This window comes from Antennarius striatus, chromosome 18 (assembly GCF_040054535.1).
Source record: "Antennarius striatus isolate MH-2024 chromosome 18, ASM4005453v1, whole genome shotgun sequence".
NCBI classification, from domain to species: Eukaryota; Metazoa; Chordata; class Actinopteri; order Lophiiformes; family Antennariidae; genus Antennarius; species Antennarius striatus.
In genome coordinates, this window is record NC_090793.1 from 19,203,961 (window position 1) to 19,226,641 (window position 22,681).

Below are 22,681 nucleotides of genomic sequence, written 5' to 3' on the forward strand. Positions count from 1 at the left end.
GTTTTGCCTCCTCGGTAGAGGCCTCAGAATATTGTCTGGTCTTCAATCCAGATATGATGCTGCTGTATCCCCACATTCCTAATGTAGAATGGGTTTTTGTTGAACCAAAAAGCCAAGGCAGATGGCCGTCCAGAGTCTGGGTCCTGCCCGGAGTTCCTTCCTCAATGAGGACGTTTTTCCCCGTCACTGTTGCTTATGCTTGCTCTGGAGGGTTCAGTTGGGTTTCTCTGTCTGTTAGAGTGCTTTGAAATGTCTTCTGATGTGATTAAGTGCTATACAAACAAAGGTTGATTGATTGATTTGATGCACAACCATCAAAGCCATCAGTGGTGGAGGTAGGTCAGTCTGCAGGGACCTGGCTTGGGAACCAGAGGGTGGCCTGTCGAAGACTAGGGTGAACTGGTAGCGTGAGAGGTGTTAGATCACCTCCTGAGCAAGGCTCTAAACACCTATCGGCTCCCATCACATTTTCTCTACCTTTGCCTGGTCTGTAGGTGTGTTTGTGGAAAACGTCATTCGCCACAGACAGTTTCACTTTGTTCTGCTGGTAAGAAGAATCCACTAGCCAAAATTTAAAGAAATCGGATCAAAGACGGTAAAAGTTACTCACCCCAAGACCTGCACATGTAAAAAAGAATCAAGCAAGATAAGATTGGGGTGCAGAGAGGAATTCAATATGTAAAAAAACAACAACTGTTTCTGATCGGGTTTTTTTTTGTGTGTTACATTTTTCTGCAATGTGTTTGACAGGGTGTCCAAATCTAACATCAAGTGCTTACTGATAGTGAAGGAGTCTTTGTTGAACTCACATCATCTGATAGATTCTACAAACAGCTGGCCAAACCATTTCTGTAGCTTATTGCTACACAGGTTGTCTGATACTGATTATGAGTCTGCTGCCTCAATAAAAATCTGGTAAAAGCCAAAACCTGATGGTTGATGAAGGGAACACAACTGCTACACTGCAGACTTAGTATTTCTGCACCTAGTTGCATTTTGTGGAGCTGAATGCTTTCCGCTGTAGGTGGGCATATTCTTCAGAATAGGATACATTCACCTCTGTATTGAACACACCTCTCAGTGGCCAACTAATACTCCTGCTGCACAAAGAAGCATTATATTAACTGGGGGAAGGGTACTAATGAACATGACCTGCTGAATAACAGTGTTAACGTAACACAAAGTGCCAGATTATATTCCTGAAATAGTGTTTACAATGAGCATGACTACATGTTCCTTAGAATAATGAACACTAATTACCTTGGCTGGTGAACCTTCTTGTATTTTCTTCTTATTTTAATCACTCTTGGTAACTGAGGCAAGAAGTTAATTTTCTGTGACTGTGCATGGCTGTGCGCAATTGTCTCTGTGTGCAAGGAACTGTCTTCTCAAGGCTGCTTTTTCAGTCCAAATTCCAGATTATGTGATCGTGCTTCTAGTTTCTAATGTAAAAAGGCTGAGGATGGCAGTAAAATTGAATTAGATCTGCCTCCAAATTTATTTAACTGCTCAATCAGGTCAAATCAATACAGCTCCCCTGCCATCCAGAATGCTAAAGCAGAGGCAGCGTAACGATTGCAGCACTCATCAGACCGGTGCTCCAGGCGTACTGTGAGTCAGGGCTGGAGGTCCAAGGAGGAGAGCTAGTATTTTCTGGTCGTGTTCTGTTTCTTAGCCAACTCTGTCAGGAAGGAAACTAATGCAGACTTGCTGGAGAGTTGATGCTCATCAACCAGCTTGGGAAATGGGCCAAACCTACAGTTAGTTGGATGCACCTTTTCTACAAATGCTATTTCTAGTTTAGATCATGTCTGACAGAATCTGAGGTGCAGGTTTTGTTTTGGAAGGAGCTTCAACGGACAATCACAACGGAGCTACAGTAAAACTAACAAACAACGGAGGGCCACTTTGAGATTCAAGAGGCGAAGTAAAGATAGCAAAAATATTGGACTTGGTATTTACATCGGAACACATTTCCATGTAAATAACATGCCTTTACTGCAAAGGCAAGTTGGTGGCATAGGCACTATCTGAAAAATGACTCCACTATGTACTCTTAAAATACTCCATAATCTATGTACCACCTCACAACAGACATCTGACAAAATATTTAATATTTTTAAAAAATATTAGTTGTATTGTGCTTTTATTCGCTAAAATTTGACTTTCAGCATTAACAATCATCTCTACTCAAGTCTCCATATTCAAACACAAACATATATTTTGATCTATCAAGAAACTGATGGACACAGTAATATTTCAAAAGTGAAATTAGGTTTACTGGTCTAACAGAAAATGTGCAATATATGCATCAAATCAAAAATACACTGGTGCAAAAACCAAGTAAACCTATTTTCATTTCTGAATTATTAGTGCCAATCAGTTCTGTTTTTGATAAATCAAAATGAAGTTGCAAATCTACACATCAAATGATTTATAAATGGAAATTATGGAAATTGCCAGGACAGCCCAAATTTTTCTAACCACTGTACCTTATTGGGACAGAGATAAAGTCAACTTAAGGCCGTTTCTGTTTGAAACATAATGTATGTATAGTTATTATTCACACTGAGATTCATTATATTATAAGGGTTCTTTTAATTGGGAAGCGTTTTCTATTTTCTTTGAAGATATAGCCAGCCAGATTGAGATGGCCCCTGGGCCCGTTCATATTTTGCCCATGTGTTGTAAAGGAATGTCTTCGGAGACAGTTGAATGGTGCATTTCTGAGAGAGCAAGAGAAACAACACAAAACATCTCAGATGAGACCAATTTGTTCTCCTAGCAGGTGTCACCGTGGGTATTTAGTCCAAAAAAAGCCCTGAAAGCAAATTTCCATGACAAACTTCTTATCAGGAACTATGGGAGCCAGCAAGGACACATTATTTTCTGCTGAAGTCAGAAGCCTTTTTTTTTAATTTCACATGAGAGATTTCTGTCTTTGTTTTCTGGTCTTTTTAAAGGACTGGAAAAAATGTGTCTTGAATTTCAATACAGCAAAATATATTCCGGATTCAGTTTCTGTCTGTGTTGAGTTTGTATGTTTTTAGACAATCATCTCTTCTTTAAGAAGATTAATGAATGAATGAATGATTGAGTGTAAAGGATATCATTGTGACATCAGATGTTTTTAAAACCTTCTAAATCTTTTGTCAGTTTATAAGAACTGAATTCCATCCTCAGTCAACATCTGACATTTCAGCAAATAACAGAGGCTTCCTCTTGATCAGTCTTTCTGGTTATATAAATGGCGAGTTTAGCTTCTCCAGAAATGAAGTTTAAAAGCTGCCATTTTTTAAAATTTGCCTTCTTATATACTGCACCATAACTAAAAATTCCCATTGTAGAATTTGATTGAAACAATTAAAAACAATTTGTTAAGAGAGTGAAAAGCAAGACAGCAGGGTTAATAACATAGGTAGAAGCATTGGAGGCTTCTATTAGTGGATGGCTGTTTTTAAGGAGAATGGCTCCAATCCATCTCCCCTCATACGGACCATTCACCTCCTTGATATCCACATTTCCTCTCTTATCTGCAGCTATTCCTATCCCATAATAATAAAAAAAAAAGCCTATTTGTTGTGTTATTTCTGTGGTACACCATGGAGAAGCTCCTGCTGCTGACAGCCGTGTCAGCCAGGGGTTGAATCACAAGGGATAGCAGTGGAGGAGCTTTTAACCACGTCTGCTCTACAATGACATAAAACGTCTTTTCACTTATCCATTTTCTTCCTCTTCTTTTCAACACACTGCTTTTGTATTTGCTTGAGAAAATAAGAACAAAAAACTGATGTATTGCATTTATACTGCATCAGGATGTGAAAAAATACATTTTAACTTAAAAAAGAACTGAAGCACCTTTGCAAATTACTAAATTTGCCTAAATTAAATTGATCAGGAAGCTTTATTTGCCGTGTTTTTTGGTCAAACAGACGCAGGCATGACAACAGCTATCTGGTCCTTTGAGATGTTGAGTTAATTAGATGACTTCCAGCATGCAGGCATTGATTGGACTTTACAAATGGGTTCCTAGTCATATAGTTATTTGTTTTTTCGTTAGTAAAATCTGAGGTGTAACATTTTCAGTGGTTGGCTTGGCAACAAAAAGGAAGACAAGTGGAGGTTCTGAGAGAGGAACACCTGGAGCACGAGGCGGAGCAGATGGCAGGGCTCCTGCTACCGTTCAGGGAAGTTGACCTTGTGACAATGGTAGGTAGAGGTGTGCGTGACTGTGACTATGAGTGTGTACACATGTATGTATATATATAGTGTGTATATGTTTAAGCGCAAGCCTCTTGGGTAAAGATGCAGCGGGTGATGGATCGACTCTGACAGGTAAATGCATCAACACACCCGGCTGACCGAAGACAAAACGTCAAGATGAAACAGAGATAACATACGAGCAAACAAAGAAGAGAGAGAGAACTCTATAGTTTCACCAAATGAAGTCTAAAGGCAGGACAGGTACATTGGATTGAATCACATTTTATATACAGTACATATACCCAAAGAAGTGGTGTTTGCCACTCCACTGATGTAAATCAAACCCTACGAGATTCTTCTGCTGATTTTGACTGACATTTTTTTGGCATTTGGATTCTGACTTTTTGAGGACGACTCACAATATGGAGACAAAAGTTTTGTAAAATACCAATCAACTAATATTAAGGCCCAGTAAATTTACAACACGAGCTCCAGAGTAAAATGTTAAAGACTCTTTTGGCAAACTGCCACTCTCGAAGGTCAAGATTTCAAATAGCTTCTACTCTCTGACCAGCAAGTCTGAAAACCTAAAGAAACGGCAAATCCTTGACTTTTGAAAGACCTTTGCTTTGATATCAAATTATTTAGATTAACACAGCCTTAAGTATCTTCAATACAGTACATTTAATAGGTAAGTTTGAAATGTTCGCAATCCACCATGCCAACGATGACCTTCTCTGACAGAAACATTGACTGCCAAGGAGAGACTAAAGCAGCCCGCCTCTCTTGCACATGCTTTGTGTTGTGTATTCAATTCCCAAGTAAATTCAATTAAAAACTACCCACCTGATTGATTAGAGTTAATTAATGGCCTTGCAGAATGCTAACAGTAACTGAGGGAGGTCTGAAATGCCCCCACCGCATAAGAGCAATCCAAGGTCAACACTGCAGAAAATATAAGTCGTGCAGACTTAACGAAACCGATCCAGGACAAAACAGAGGCCATGGTTTACCGTCACGACCATTCATTGTACTGTCTGGACATTTACCCCCTGTGCTGGGGCAGTCAAAGTTGCAGACATTATTTTTTCTGCTGTTCTGGCATTGTTTTTTGTGATTACAGAAGCAACAAGGCAAATTCTTATTGGTATTTAATTGGGGCAGAAGTAGCTCCTGTGACAGGGTTTGTCCTGTGAGTCACTCAACCCCAGAAAGTGATAGAGCCACAAGCCGGAAGCGAGAGGAGGGTTTGTGAGAGGGACGAGACGCGGGATGAGAGGCAAAAGCATTCATTTACACTTTTTCCATTTCCAATTCTCTGGAGCCGTATGGTGTAGCATCAAGCTGGCAGGAGAACAAATAATTTGACACTAGAGAGCAGGGACTCGCAGCGGCAAGGTAGGGGGAAAAAAAAGAAAAGCAGAATACAACAAGAAAGTGGGAAGAAAGAGGCACTCTTAGTTATTTCCAGAACTGAACATATTGTGATTAGTTGTTGGCAATGGGATGAGATGTGTGAGGTTGGGAAAGAGGAGGCAGAGAGAGGAGGGGACCTGTCACATCCAGCAAGACAACTGCCAAGAGCGACAGGGCATTAATCAAGCCTTCACGTGTATCCATTCCACGTATGCAAGGAGGACAAATTTGTATACAAACCCCACATATAGCAGCCACTCTGATGCCTTTACATTTACAAGCTGTCGCCTCGTCTACGGGCGAACAGAGGACGAACACGTTGAGAAAGCTGCTGTAGGAAACTGGGGAATACTTTAGACATTACATCGAATGAGATTTAATTGTATATAGATCTTCGATTGATCCTATTTTCTAATCAGCGAATTGCTAAAGAGATGCTACAGTGGTCTGAAGAAATGTCACTGAGTTTTGTACACAGCATGACGGTAATCACAAAGAGGAGAGCTGTCAATACGCTTTATGGACGCCGGCCATTCTGTGAAAAGAGCAGATGGATTCTGGTGAAGGGGAAAAATGATTCGCTATGTCAGGACTCTCATCTCCAACCCCGGCAGGAGGGCTAACCAATAATCGAAATCTGACAGGGGTCGTTGGGTTGACGAGTGTGTTTGTGTATTGGACGTGTGGTGTTGCATGGAAAAATCACAAAGAGGTAGATTTTTAAAAAAAAAGAAAAATGTTAAAAAAAAAAAGACAAACAAATGGGTAAATGTCCATGAAATATTTCAATAGAGCGTTTGCTTCAATGATTTTAAATTGACAATCTCTATGAGACACTCTGCGATCTGCAGATCTAAAACTCGCCCACATTTGTCCTGTTATTGAGGCAGTCCTCCATCATCAATTACCCAGAGTGCCTCTGTGTTTGGGGAAACCACTTATTTCCCATCATGGTCCTCAATAATCACCTGAATGAGCCCAGGACTGTGGTCAGCTCTATTTCTCCAGGCAAACATCCATTCAAACTAAATTAATCAAGCAGAGATGAAGGTTTTTTTCCCAGACAATTGTATTTCTTTGTCCAGATCCAGCTCTGACCTTTGGTATCACATTTTATAGTTTTTACATACACATTGGAGACACGATTTGCTCGCTCTTTGTCAATTAAAAACAAAATATCAGTGAAAATGTTTTTTTTTAAAGGTATGTGGTGCCCATTGTTCTGGAAATCCAAAGCTGAGCTCTTTTTATCCTACAGTATGTCATTAAGAAAAAGGAATGCCTTATGGATGGGAACCCACCAGTTCCGAGAATAAACACTTTTTTTTGTACCCTTATTTCTAATACTTTGTGAAGCGGCTGGTTTTAACTCAACAATCTGAGCCACCAACTTATAGTGTAACTGCATCTCATAGAACAAACAAGCAAATACAATTAAGTTAAAAAAAACCCCAAAACAGAACATTGATGCAACTAACAAATGTTCTTTTCATTTTGCTGCACATCCAGATCCAGACGCGTCTCCGCTGTCAGTACTTTACTACCTAGCTGCAATCAGATGACTTACAAGCTGCTGGTAACTGGTTTCAGAACCAACATTTCATATCAGCTGCCAGCTGCTCAGACGACACACTTAACGCTGTGGGCAAAATTGCACCACACCGCCGCAGAAGTCGAATGTTTCCAACTAAATTGATTGGTTTATTGTGAAATATGACAAGACTAAACGCCACACAGAAATTAAATCTGTGGGATGACAGAAACGAGCAACTTCACGCAGTTTAGCCATGAAACACATTGAAGTGTGCTTAATTCATATTTATACACCAAAAAATCTCACATAAAAATAGGAAAATTTTCTGACATTTTCCACTTTTTGCTTTCATAGGAAGGGTTTCTGTGCCCTCACTTCAAAAACATTGCTGTGTGAATGCAGAACAGGACCTTAGACAGCTGAGATTTGCTGTGTCTGATTCTTACATGAAAGTTTTGAAAACAGCAGTTTTTATAATGTTGGTGAAAATGTCAAAATGCTCAAATTGTACCAGCAGGATGTAGTTTTGAAATGTCTAATATTTTAACAACAGCTGGTCTAACGTTGTGAAGGAATAAGTTCTGTCGTCTAACCTTTTTTATCAGCTTGAAAAAAAACCTGAAAAATAAAGTATCTATAATAGAAATTCTCAATTGAAAAGCATTGAAAGAGAATAAAACTTTACAGAAAAAAAAAAAGCCACAGGTAGATCCACGGAACTGTAGATAAAGGAGATAACTTGCTGTGGACTGATCAGATGTGTGACTATATCTTATGTACCAGCATTCCTATAATAATACATTATTCATAACATGTAGCCTGTATACATAAGCAGGGAGGGGACGCAGTAACCTTTCAATGTGTCAGTCATATTTAAGACAGACTACCATAAACTTCACTACCATAGCACTAATGGCATAGATACTACATTGTATAACACTCTGTAGGTGTTAATATTACATTAGCCATTTTTTTCAGTATATTTCTCAGAGACAGCTGAATCCCAAATGCAAGCAACATTAATGTCTCTGCTGGCCCACGGCAAAGATTAATTTGACTTCTTTACTTTTCTGAGACACCGGTTGAATGAGAAGTATAGGAAATCATATTTTTAATAAGCTCATAATGGAAAATCGCACAAGAGGTAAAACAGGACCCGAGCCCGTTCTATTGTGAATGTAGATCACGTTCTGACGGGGCAATGAGAAGGAATAGGTGTTCATTTGTGAAGGTCGGCTCCGCTGAAAGCCACCATTCCTTTTGGGAATGAGATGAATGCACAATTCCTCACCACAATCCTGCCTTTTCTACCATTCTGTGGGTTTCATAGCAGGCACCTCCAATCTGAGACCAGGACACACACACACACACACACACACACACACACACACACACAGAGCTGTCGCCATGGAAACGACACAAAGAATCAGTTGGTGAATGATGCACATAACTTTTGCTCCATGTCCATAGGGCAAGTGTGGACACACTCCCAATAACAAAACAACCTGGAGTCTGAATGCACAAAAGGCACGAAAGACGACTAATATCAAAACCCCGTGTTCGGGTGTAGACCCCCCCCCACACACACACACATACATACATACAGGTCTCCTACCTGATGGATGATCTCAGACACTGGCAGCTGGTCCACATAGGAATACTTCTGTGGTTCATTCAGAGGGCTGAAACACAAAACACACACCAAACGTCAATCAATACATTTAAGGAATATATATATATGTATACACACACACACACACACACACACACACACACACACACACACACACACACACACACACACACACACACACACACACACACACACACACACACACACACACACGTGTGACAAATAATAACAAGAACAAGTATAAGTAGAGTGGAAAAATAATTTCCCCTACAGAGGATCAATAAAGTTCAATTCTTCTTCTTCGAACTCGTGCTAACTACACCCCCACCCCCCACCCCCCACCCCCACCACCCCGATGATGAGTGGAGCCATAAGAGTCTTAATCATCTTGACAATAATGGCTGCGAATGGATCTTGTTCAGAACACTATAAACCCGGAAAGGAAAGGACGAGACAAATTAAAACTACAAAATGTGTGTCCAAGGACAAAGCTGTCGCCGCCACCGGAAAAGAAGTCCAGCTCTGATGATGCGGTCGGAACATACGATCAATCCATCGGTGATGAAAATGGGGAATACGGACAACAACAACAACAACAAAAAATCACTTTATGATTTATAAACAAATTCATATATTCTTAAATATTTTTTTAAAAAAGAAAAGAAAGCAAATTGTTGAAAGGAAACTAATTTTGACACATTTAGGGCGTCTTTATGAAGAAAATGAATTGAATTCTGTTTTAGATGTTGACGAACACATGTCTGCAGAGAGACCGACCAGGCTGAGCGGATACGTCCTCTTCTATCTGGTGCCACAAATGACAGCTACAGAAAGAAAAAACCCAAAATACTCAGAGGATTGTTGTTTGATCAGGTAAACAACCAAACACGGCTGTTTGTTTGCCGTTCATGTTGCACAGAAGCGACAAAGAACAGGCTTTCAACAGTGTTTCACTCCCCTTTGTCTTTCTCTGACAGCCTTTAACCAGCTTAGAGACATAAATGGGAGTTCAGCTTTTAATGTGGGAGAAGTAGTAAATTATTGAATTACCCAAATCCACAAAAAAAAATAAAAAATCTAAATTATATGACTCACAGAGAAAGCAGAAAATTGAGAGAATTCAAACTTAAAGTAGTATTTTCACGGACAACAACACCATCAGCCATAAAAACCTTAAAATGTAAAACTCTTGATTCGAGGGGCCACATTTTCAAACGTCCAGATATTTGTTTTCATCGTCGTAACCTTAATCCTGCTTCTCCCATGAAGCAATGTGACCAAAATAATTCAGATGGGTATTCTGGTGCATTACGCTACGTGCAGCTCATGCTAACGCACGGTGCTAAAATACAGCAGAGATGAGAGGAGCAGGACGCAAAGTCACCAGAAAATCAGAACATATTCAGGAGCACACGAGATTATTAATGGTTTTGATTGATGAACTATTGACAATGAACTATTGCTAGTCTAATGAATGCACTGCTCCACGTCCAAAACATAAATGTCCACATTATGTAATGTAGACGCAGGACAGTTAATCAGTTCTGTTGAGACAAATATTACACACCAGTGGTCAACTTTCAGCCCTTAACCCACATCTAAGACAATCGATTAGCTGTTACATCTTTGATCCATTCCTTTTTATCATTATTGTTTGGATGAAACAATAACTTTACTGTAAATCGTGTGTAATACTGTATTATCCAGTTTTTATTCTGCAGATCCAGGTCCTGAGAATGAATAAAAACATCTTAAGCTTCTGACAACTGTTGTCTTGTCAAACGTAAGTTGTTCCTACACGTGTTGATGTTTTTTATCTTTCATCTCCTGCACTCTCGACTATGTTACCTCCATCAACAGAGCGTCAGACGTGTTAGCTGAAGGTCAGAGCTGAGAGGAGCTCTGACGGAGTGGCTGTCTCATCAAAGGAAGCTTCCGGTCAGACAGATGCTGATGATGTGAGTCAGATCCTCCGTTGAATCGGCGTGGCACGTCTCCAACCTGTTCTGCTTTTGTCTGTTTCTTCTTTCTGAGCTGCTCTGACAGAAACAGACCAGGAGGACAATCTCCTGCTGAACCTTCAATGTGTCAGAACGGCGGGGATGGCTGACATCTCACCACCCATTTCTCCTCATTTCGTTTAGCACCAAAAAAAAAATCTGCTCCGATTTATTTCAAACCACCTTCTACTTTAGTTTCCATAAAGAGACTTTTAGAGGTTTCTGATTGTAATGGAGGTGACCGCGCCTCTGCAACTCTGATGATATGGTCGTCAGGTCAAACAAAAATCCTCATAACATCTGCTCTACAAACGAGCCACGTATTCTTTTGAGAGTCTATTGAGCTCCAGCTCAGAATGAGATTTTAGTTTCTCGATAACTCAATTAGGCATGAATTCAGTTTTAATTTAAAAAGAGGTTTATGGTCTGGTCAAGGTACCCTCCTGCTTCTGGAGACGGAGTCGGCTCAGACTTTATTTTTTACCTGCCAGTGAGTTCGTTCATGGGGGAACTTCAGAATCTGTTACAGAATTTACTTAATTCACCAGGGAGTCACTAGATGAAGACTACACTAGATGAGTCACTAGATGAGACTACATTTATGATCTATTGATCTAACAGCTACGATCGATCGATTCACAAACTGTCCATTATCGCATTTTTACTTCTTTTTTTTCTCTTTTTTTTGAGTAATAACATTATTTAAAGCTTGGAACAGAATTTGCCAGAAGAGTTTTGTCCCTTCCTCATTCTTGAGTCGCTCTGAAAAGTATCTTAAATTACCCTCAGAATTTTTAAGTTAGGTAATGAAATCACTTGCATTGTGATTCAGAATTAAAATAAATTTAACTACAACTTGTGAGCAGCAAAAACAAGTACCTGTGGCTTTAGTGAATAACCAGACATCATTACGTTGTTCCGCCGATGAATAATGAAGAGGATTGATTACAACACCCTCTTCATCAAGCGCAATTCGCTTAATGGAAGAAAGCATTTGGAAATGTGTGAAAAGAGATCAAGTGAGGCGTGAAAGGTCAGAGGTGAACACACATCTCTGGAACACGTGCAGACGTTCTTTCTAAATATCCTTCTCTGCTCGACCCAGCTGTCAGAAGTGGATTAAAGTAACGCTGCGTTTAATAACAGCTTGTTTCAGAGGACATCAGTGATGTGTGGGAACGCCAGGAGTTCACTATAAATCACTCTCACGACGCTTCAAACACTATTATTACACTGAATAAAGGCACTGATACACTAGGGGGTCATTAACTTCCTGTGTCTGCCATCACCTACAGGTCACGTTGGGAACGTGTAGGTGGAGATTCGACCAATCAGCACTGGTTTTATCGGAGAAAAATATATTTCAAGTTAGTAATGCTTCATTTATTTGTTTAAAGATAGCCAGATGATTATTGTAACCAAGACTACGACTAAATCAACTTCATTACTTGCTTATAATTAGAAAAAAATAATCTGTAAATGAACTGATTGCAGTAAAGAACAAATAGAAAAATTACAATTATAATTAGTGCCTGAGGTGACAAATTCAAATTGCTTTTGAACAATCAATGAACCAAAAGGATAAAACACAGAGACTCAACTTACTATCTCATGTGGGTGTGTATACATATACATGTATACGTGTGTATACATACCGTATATGTGTGTAACTATCTAATTATCTAACTATCCAGGTTTACTTCGATCAAATCCAAAATGTTGAGGGTTTTTCTCTGCCTTGGTGCCCATAAAAAAACATCTAGGCTTTTTATTACTCCTGTTAAAAGCTAAAAAATAAACCAAAGTGCTCATTGATCGCAGGACCGTCTACTGTCTATATTTCTGACACATTTGTTATCCTTACCCGTAATTAACGCTAACTACAAAAACCTTTTATTCATTTTTGTAGTTTTTTTTTTTTAAATTGTGCTGGTTCCAGTGAAGAAAATATCTTTATCTGGCTGGCAGATATTTCTACTTTTGGATTCAACCGGAATTACACATTTCTTTTCTTTTTATTATTCAGAGCTTGCAGAATGTCATGAGCTAATGGCTTTGTTTATGGATGGATGGACGGACAGACAGAAAGATAGATGGATAGATACATGAATAATCCAAGAGGAAATCTGGGGAATCAGCAAAGAAACACCAACAGAAATAGCAGCAAACTGCAGACGGGTTAAAAAAGAGCAACAAAGGTATAAAAAAAGAATAGACAAACAATATTAACACAAACCTGATGCAGAGAAAAAGGGATGTTGAAATAAAGCGAGAAGAAGATGGACTGTGTCAATACATCCACATTATTTATATATAGAGTGACGGTTAAAGTCAACCTGGTGTTGTGCTGTTGAAGCTAAAATAACCTGTTGTCTGCTTATACATCTTATAGAGGCTGAGGTTCATAAGCAGTTGATGTGTTTTTGTCCATAGAGACACTTTCTGCATTCATGCACATCAAATTAGATTTTATGTCACTGAATTTCATCAGAGTGCAGACTGAGTTTCCTTACGAGTGACATTAAGGATGCTAACCTGAGTCAACTTAACCCTGGAGGGACATAAAATGTGCTATTTTAAATTAATTTTAGGTGACTGTCAAGGCTTATCTGATAGAGATTAACTGTTATATGCAGCTCACGGCACATGTTTGAGACTGGCAACACCCCCATCCTGAAAACACCAGGTCAGATGCTCCTCTTACAACACATAACAACATGATATCACACGTTAGGCAGCGTGAAAGTCAGAGTTTCCTTCCGCATCACACAGCCTCTCTCCTCTTACCAGCGTCTGGAACACCGTGGAAGGCAAAAAGCAAATATTTTATTACCAACATCTTCATGAAATGTTAATCTGATCCAGCAATTTAATGATAACAGCACGCTCTAATGTGAAATACAAAATGACAGAAGGCATCGTTTGCCTCCCCTAATATCTTTGAACTTTGCAATTTTATTTTCTGTTACTCTTAAAAGAAAGAAAGAAAGAAAGAAAGAAAGAAAGAAAGAAAGAAAGAAAGAAAGACAGAAAGATGTTCCCCGGGTGTTGCAGCATGGGTAAACTCCATTAAACATTAAAATGAATCAGGGGATTGCTCTATTATTGCATCAGAAGCACAGATAAAACATCTTCTCTCTAAGATTGATTTAAGGCAGCAGCTCGATGACGCCGGTGCGTTTTCTGCGTCGCATTCGGATCAGCAAAACCTAATCGGTCGGTCCTAATCAATAATAAAGTAATCTGGGAAGTCGTGTGAAATGACTAAGTAGTCTGAGTCCAAAAACTAAAACCAGCGGCAATTGTGTCTGATTACTAATTAGCAGCGAATTACAATCTTTATAAAACTTGCCAGTGGTCCAATTACACCCCATCTTAATGAAATTAATGGGAGTAGGGAGTGTAATTATGAATAAAGGTTTAATTTCCATCACATCTGTTTCTAGAGTACAGCCATTTATTACTTTGCCACGTTTCTGAATCAATATATGAAGGAATGTTGAATTTTTTTTTCTGCTATAGCTACAAGTTTCATGAGATTTCTGATTATTGTATGTAGGAACTGGCTAAAAAAAATAAATAAACCATTAACTGCCACACACACAGATGCAGCTGTAAAGTTCTCTACAGCCATCTAGTGGCCAAATATGTTCATCACAGCATGTGATGAAATACTAACAGCTGGGATCAGTGTGTTCGTGTAGAATTCACAAAAAGCAGCTGCACAGATGGTTTGAGAGGCGTGAAGGAAGCGATCCACTCGTAAAGTCATCTCCATAAAGGTGGTTCCTACTCCTCCACCAATCAGATGCAAGAAATCGAGTCATCTTTGCAAACACGTTTCATCACTACAGCCATTATTTTATCATGTGGAGTCAATGACTCACATGAAGAGTAAATGAAGTATAACCCGAGGCCAACGAATCAAACGTCTGCTTATAATCGTTCGTTTACAGAGAAAGGGAGCGTTTAGTTCTGACTCTGATTATAAACAGCAGGAAATATTATCTACATGAGTAATATTATTACCTCCAGCCGGCGTGTTATTAGGCAGCCTCACAATCACTCCTCGGATCTCAATTTACAGCCAGAACAACATCCAGTGTGTGATGTCCCCGCAGAAGCTCAACACATCATTAGGAGGAATCAATATCACTAATGCAAAGGATTCTAGATTGGAATTGAAGTCGAGCGAGGTGGAAACGATATTAAATGAATTCGGCCTGCAGCAGCTCAGTTTACAAAAAAAAAAAAACAGACCTCAATTAATGTTTTTATGTCCAGGTATTCCCGAATCCAACTTGACAAAGACTCTGTGGACATAAAATTGTTCTGATTTTTATTGTGACGATGCTTACAGTATATAAAGATATCATGTGAAACGCATAATCCCTCCTGGATTTACAATATCATACGCAAATATTATATATTGAAAAAGAGGAGTCAAATATTTAGGGAGAAGTATTTAAATATATTTGAAGGTTTAAAGTAACTTTAGTGAGAGTTCAGTTAAACTATTATTATTCAGTTAAACTAATCATTTTTTTTTGTTATTTATTTTTGTCTTCTCCAAGACCAGCCTGTTTTTAATAAAGCATGAGTCCCTTAGTATGTTACAGTCCTTCTGTTGTGATCAGATTGTCGTTTACAGACTGAGAAAGCCAGAACCTGAAAAATAACATTAAAGTCCATCCAGCGATTCACTAGAAGCAGAAACAGTCGGTAGGTTTCTGTGTTCCACCTACATAAGGATCAGATCCCAAAACCTTTGGTCCCCACATGGTGACTGTGTGTTGGATTCAGACTTGTCGACCCTTGGCCCTCTCTATTTCCTGTCACACATCTGTTATCAATTCAAATATCAACTAAAGGGGAAAAAATGTGCATAAAATACTATCATAAAAAAAGTCTCCTAATGCTCTAAGAGGATCTAAAGTAAACTGTAATGACACAAAGGGGTTTCTGGTACAGAAAAACAAAAACATCCACATCATGATCAAATACACTGCACAACACAGTGACACTGATCCGGCCTTCATTTAGATCCATACTGCTAGGGCCACTTAAAGAAAGTCAAAAACAAACACATTCAACTTACCTCTGCTCCACCTGTTGGATGGGGATGGTCAGGTTGATGGTTTCCATGGTGATCTCCACTTTGCGGACGCTCCCGAAGAAATCTGTGATGAGGACGCTGCGCGGGTCCCTCAGGAAAAGGTCGGTACGGTGGCCAGGAGTGGACACACACTGACTCTTGGGGCACACTTTGAACTGGAGGAAGCAGACAAAATGTCAACAGGAAGTCCTCCTCCAAATATTCTATTGTTTCATCAGAAAAACATACATATACTATAAATACGTATTCATGCTGTTGTGTTTTACCTTAAAAGTATATGATGCAGGCAACGGCAACAAGGAATTTATTAAATACTCAGAGCTGAAGAGTTTCTATCTCCTAACAGCAGCATCAAACATGGCTACTTCTTTGTTTAATTTTTTTAAAAAAGGTGAGAGTGTGTGGGAAGGATTAGAGACACGGAGCCTGACACTTGTGCATGTTGCAGTAGATTACAAATCTTTGGGTGACTGGTGTGTTACCACTGGTGGGTTAATCCTCTTAGGGGTGTAATTCATCAGTGTAATGTCTGACTGGGCTTTTCGTTTGAAAGGAAAGCTAAAATTATTAAGAGGAGGTGAGCGTTATCTCTATCACACAAAAAGGACCGGGAAAAAATACAAAAAAGTGGCTGAGGAGGATTTAGTCGAGGGGGAGAGACATCAAAACTGCAGACTGGATTTAAAAAAGGGTAAACCTGACAAGTTTGATTAAGAAATCCATATTATTGATCCCGACATCTACGAGAACAAAGATTACTTCTTGAAACTGGAAAATTAGACGAACAATAAACTTAAATTACAGTTCATTGATTGTCTGAGTGTCGAAGAAAGGATTTGATGTATTTGAGGAGGATTACATGGAGAGGAGCTTCCTAAGCGAGCTGCTGCTGAGACTGATCCACGGCCTTGAGGAGCCGAGGCTCACCATCGCTTCCATCGGGTGTCAAAGGAGAGAAATCTTAACAATCAGTTATTCTGCTTCAAGTCATGTGACCTCTGTGTGACTTTCATCTGGTTAGAAACTTTATACAACAAACTAGAACAGTGGTGGAGAGGAGGACTGATCCTGAGGGTGATCTTTGTAGAAGTGTGAAACATAAAAAAGGAAGTTGGTGCTGAGATGCTGAGATGCTTCGTGCTGCACAGCCAGCATCAGGTGTCAGAATCCAGCAACCTTAACAGACATCAGACATCCTGCTTCCAGCCCTCAGGGCTGTTTGCTGCTTTCATCTGGACACCAGGGACGGGCATGATGAGTCACAGGTTCACATGAAATGGTTTGCTGATACGCCCCTATCCAGTAATAACACGTCCTGATATAGTTTCTGTTAATGCAGGAACCACATTCATAAAGATGTTTCTGGTGGACACAAACTGAGCAGTAGGTGTCACCAAAGATTATCTATGATATGATGGATTTAAAAATTCTGAACCAGGATTTTTAAATCCTGGATTTAAAAATCCTGGATTTAAAAATACAGGATTCAGGATTTAAAAATCCTGAATCCTGGTTCAGGTTTCAGGATTTCCTTCAAAAACATCTAATGTTTTTGAAAAAAAAAAAAAAAACCCTAAAACATTGGACGTTTAAAAATGTCATAAATGACAGCAACACAGGGGGCAACAGTGGTGCAGTGGTTTAAATGACCCCCGCGTATGGACGCTTCAGTTCTCACACAGCTATTGTGGCTTTGATTCCGATTTGCGGTCCTTTACTTTAGATCTATTGTGTATTATGTATCCCCCCCAGTATGTAAGACATGTAAATTAGCATTTTACATGTTTTTATTTATTTATTTAAGGAACAAAATGATGAATATTAAGAAAGACAAAAAGCACCCACTCATGAAAATAAAGGTTATCAACTCGATAATAATCTCACACTCTGACATAAAAAGTAAAACGACATTTAACAAAAGCACATTTATCCTCACCAGGTCGTTCATGTTGCTTTTGCTTGCAGGATGGATGTCCTCCAGGAACTCAAGCAGGTAGAATGTGTAACGATCCATCAAATGGACTCCAATGGCCAAATCTGGCTGGTGCTAGACGGGACGAAGAGATGGAAGACAAATTTTGTCTGGGAGCAATTCAGCACCGGTGATTGATGGCGTTTTTAGTTTTGGTTTGAGTCTATTCTTAGGACCTGGATGAATAAAAATCTAAGTACTGTATTCAAGAGTTTGTGGACAAGCAAACAATGAGGTAAAATTCAACACATGATGAAGTCTAACACTGATTAACAGATATAATGTAAGGTGTACACTTTTAATGATTATATGATGCATTTTAAACATGAAGAAATTATAAATGTTCACCACTAATGATGCTGAAGTAAAGAAAAACCTGGTTGGTATGATTGGTTTTCATTTATTTCCTACTAGCGCATTGAACTCACAGACAAGGAGTCCTCTCCAATCTGACTGCTGGCCAAAGCCATGATGTTTGGGGAGTAGAACCTCTCATACATGGACGCCCCCTGGCACGTGTCAATGATGAAGAGCAGCTCATTGTACCTGGACACAAACATAATGCAGGGCATCCGTTACTTTCTCACATATAACTGAGAGGTTAGTACCTCACAGTTAACAAATTAAACAGTTTTGCACCTGGAAAAACAGGAAAATCCTAAATATCTACTCTTCTTGTGTGAGTTCAACTCATATAAGTAATTTATCTGTTGTTGTAGCTATAAATGTTACATCCAATCTAAAACTGATGTTGTAACCACTGAAGATCTACATAGAAAACAGCCACAGGATGTAGAAATAGGTGACAAACCTGGACTGGAAATAAATGTGGCAGAACTATGCATTCAATCATAGCTGTAAACAGGAATTGGAAAAAGTGGTAGGGAATAATACATTTCTTACTTCTACCGATTCCATTTTGGACACATTGCTTTATATGTTTATATAAAAGTCGTCTTTTATCTGTACTTGGATTTGATATAAATGCACAAATAAATAACCCTGCAGTAAGGAAACTACTTGAACAGATGCTTTTGCATCTTAAATTTAAGCCGCGTCTGTTCACCTTCTTTTCTGCCACATTTGCTCAAACGCGTCGGCCAGCTCCACATTACTAATTTCCTCTGAGTCCTGGAACTTCAGGAAGCCGTTCCCACCGTGGCCTGTTAAAAAAAGCACAAACCATCAATTATTCACTCAACTGCAATTCATAATGCAAAGCCATGATATGGAATGGAAAAGGACAAGATGAGAAATTAACATAAAAAGGCACACTATGCACCGGTGTGGAGGGATTATTGTTATTAAATTATTGTCTTTTTGGGGTAACAAAATTAAAAACCACTTATTAAACACATGTGGTACATAAAGGTCACTGTTGAGGGTATTAACATTCATGTTTTTAAGTTTGTGAAGCACTTTGTGTTGCATTTTCTTAAAAAGTGTTCTATAAAAATATTATTATTTGATATTCGTTGTGGTATCATTTTCTTTCTAATTCTCACAGAGAACTGCAAGCTTACAGATCATCATCTTCATGCCACATCAGCTAACTTCTTCCCCCTTAATAAAAAAAACAAAAACTATGCAGCCTTTCCTGAAATGTTAGACAGAAGTAATGGGACACCTAATCTGAAATGCTGCTGATATCATCATTGAAGTTTATCAACTTTAATTGAAATGTCAACTTAAGCGAACAAGAATAGAGGTTCAATTTCTCACAACGTTTAAGTGACTCCAGTTGAGGCTTCTCGTAACAAAATTAATTGCAGACAAGACAGGAATCATCAGGAGGATTTGGCATTTGGTTAATTAACCGCCTCTGGGAGCTCTGCAATAATCTTGTGGTATTCATGGACTCAAAGTAATGGGGGAACATCAGCCTGAGTTCTTCATCCAACTCAGTTGTGCAGACACTGTGGAGTAAAGTGGAGTTTTGAAGGTTAGGTTTGTCCCATAACTACCTGTCAGATAAATGAGGATGTTGCTGCGGTCGTCAGACAGAAGGCGTTTTGAGCGCGGCGTGCGGAGCGGCAGCCTTCCAGTCAAAACACGCAGGAAATTCTCCACCGTCACCTGAAACACAATCAGGATCGTAAGGATGGGAACAAATATTCAAAAAGAGGAGTAAACCTTTTTCCCTTAATTTTACCAGTTATGATAGTAATGCAGTACTAGCACTGGAAGGTACAGGAAATTCAAAGTAGAATGCACTACAAACACAAATTAGACAGCAGAACTATGATAACTGTCAAAAAGTCCAGTGTGGAACTCCTTTAAATGAATGAGGGGAGAAATCAGAGGCAGTAGGGGCTCCCCCAAGAAAGACAATCACAACCATTACTATCATTATCATGTGAGAACATTTTAATTCTTAGTCATTTAGTGTTTTGCTTGTTATTCCTGTTCCCCACTGGGTACAGAAAACGATCATTTAACGCAAATAGAAATGGGCTGAATCAAAATGTTGAAAGATTGAGAGTTTCAAAACAAACACATATTTTCACCAATCAAAACATTTCATGACCTAAATCGTTGAGGCCAGGAAACGATAGCAGAATGAAACATCCGTTAATTACTTCACAGTGAAATACTGTATAATTACCCATTCCATTTTGTTTTTTCTTCTCTTCACACTAATTGACTTGTACATAATTATTGTTCAGCAGAAAACAGGATCGCAGTGCAGTGGTAATATGTTTTTACAAAAACCAGGATAAAGTAGGTAAATAATCAAAAACACACTTTGATAAAGTGTGACAAAACAACACACTTGGTCAAAGTCATTTCCTGTACAACAGACTGAGCAAACACGAGTCAGCGTTATCCGTGTTTGCCTTTAGTTCCGCACTGCACCAGTATAATATTTGTCTATAAGGGTTTTTCTATTGTTTCAGGGTTCTCCAGTTTTTGCAATATAGAGATAGATCAACACAAACATCAGACATTCACCAACGTAGTGCAGGTAGCAGTATGTGCACAAACTACAGATCAAAAGAATTCATTACTTATACATTTCATTTGCATTAAATGAGTACATGCATACACACATTTATTATATACAGAATATTTTTTATCCATAAATAAATTTTGAGGAGTGATCACTTGGTTCAAGTAATTTAAATATATAAATTAGATGCTGAAACACCAATTTACTGTAATGTAATACAGATATTTACACAGTTTAAACAAATAGAGGTACAAGTACAAAAACAAAAATGTCTTTCAACGTGCTTGTTGCTACTTGCACTGACCTCATAACCTCTGTAGTCCACCTCCACATCGTCACCGTACACGTTCAGCTCCATGTTCTTGTGACTGAACACGGTGGCAGGTTTGGGATTTCTATGGTTACACGCCATGTCATCAGCCAACATGAGAACAATGTGGCTGGAAAATGAAAACAATCCAGAGTCACTCAAGAGTGATTCCTTTAAAAAAAAAAAACATGCTAAAAAAAAAAGAAGACAAATGTCATTTCCATTCAGGTGATCAAACACATTTAGTGTCATGTTAGGTTGTTTAATATCATGAGGAGGAGAAGTTACATCATATGCAGAATTTTGTACAAATAAACTCACACTTTTGTTTTCAGCACACACACAAGAGAGGAAAGCTACGGGTTCGGTGTCATGCTTAAGACAAATTTACAATGTCAAGGCGCCAGCCATTGATCTGCAAACGCTATAATAAAAACCCATCCGAGTTACAGTCACCAATTAATGAGGCCAGAAACAATAACTTCACATTTTGAAGGATAATCTTCTCACATTGTATAAAAATAAAATTACCAAAAAAATATAATTACCAAAACCCTCTGAAATTAAACTTGCTTTATAGAATAGAAGCTTTATAAAATATTTCTTAATTTGATATAATGGGTCTTTAAATGCAGCAGTTCTTCACCTCTAGGATGGTGCAAACGTGTTCACACACTCTATACATAAATAATACACAGTTAATAAATTAAAACTAAGAACACATTTTATGCAATTTTGTGCATTATCTAAGAAATAAACCTTCACAATACATGTATTTAGACTTAAAAATTCTTGTTAACATCAATATCAAGACTGAATATCTAATGAGGGAACAATTAATATGACACCTGTGGGACAAATTGTTACCTGTCGGGAATCCCCAGCCTCTTAACACTCCTATACACGGACAGAGTGTTGGCCACATGACGGTAGTTGAACCAGAACCTGGATGTACATACCTGTAAATCCAATATGGGATTGAATAATTTACCTTTGGGATTATTTAAGTATTCATTCATTCATTCATTCATTCATTTATGTTGACATTTATTAGGTACCAGGCCTTTGAACAGAAGTATCAATGAATACTGACCAGAACAGCCCAGTTGTTGGTGTGACCACTGCTAAAGAACTGCCCTGCGGTATTCTGAGAAAAAAAGTGGGATTAAAATAAAACATTTAAGTTTCTTGTGTTTGTTTGTTTGTGTTTTGTGAGTCAGTCTGATTTAGAAAACAGCTACAATGACAGCAAGCTAACGAAAAACACGACATTTCAATCAAAATAAAAGACAGTTTGATATAAAATCATTGTTCAAGCCTGTTAGCAAATAAAAACATGCATTCACCTGGATGTTAATGCTGTCCGCTAGTAAATATGTGGAAAATAAATTCAATAAAGTAAGGAATTTCATCGTTGCTGATGCTTAGCTACTCATAACAAGGAAGTAGGAAGTGTAGCTCCGCCCACCTAGCGCTTCCGGTGAGAGACACTTCAAAATAAAAGCGCCGGTGTGGAGAAGGCAGATTTTATTTTATTTTTAAATTTA

The 22,681-nt window shown here is 38.7% G+C and overlaps 1 protein-coding gene across 2 annotated transcripts in view; it reads right to left on the reverse strand.

Annotated features, from left to right (window-relative positions):
• pigk (phosphatidylinositol glycan anchor biosynthesis, class K) overlaps positions 1-22,599 on the reverse strand; it is a 60,510-nt gene extending 37,911 nt beyond the window's left edge. For both annotated transcript variants that reach the window (XM_068340700.1, XM_068340699.1), the window contains exons 1-10: positions 22,481-22,599; positions 22,228-22,281; positions 22,002-22,093; positions 21,129-21,264; positions 19,839-19,950; positions 18,941-19,037; positions 18,303-18,420; positions 17,839-17,949; positions 15,885-16,057; positions 8,769-8,835 (exon numbers count right to left, since the gene is read on the reverse strand). In XM_068340700.1, coding sequence (XP_068196801.1) covers positions 8,769-8,835; positions 15,885-16,057; positions 17,839-17,949; positions 18,303-18,420; positions 18,941-19,037; positions 19,839-19,950; positions 21,129-21,264; positions 22,002-22,093; positions 22,228-22,281; positions 22,481-22,546 — 1,026 coding nt within the window. In that variant the 5' untranslated portion in view covers positions 22,547-22,599. The remainder of the gene's footprint in view (positions 1-8,768; positions 8,836-15,884; positions 16,058-17,838; positions 17,950-18,302; positions 18,421-18,940; positions 19,038-19,838; positions 19,951-21,128; positions 21,265-22,001; positions 22,094-22,227; positions 22,282-22,480) is intronic.
• Positions 22,600-22,681: the final 82 nt, after the last annotated feature.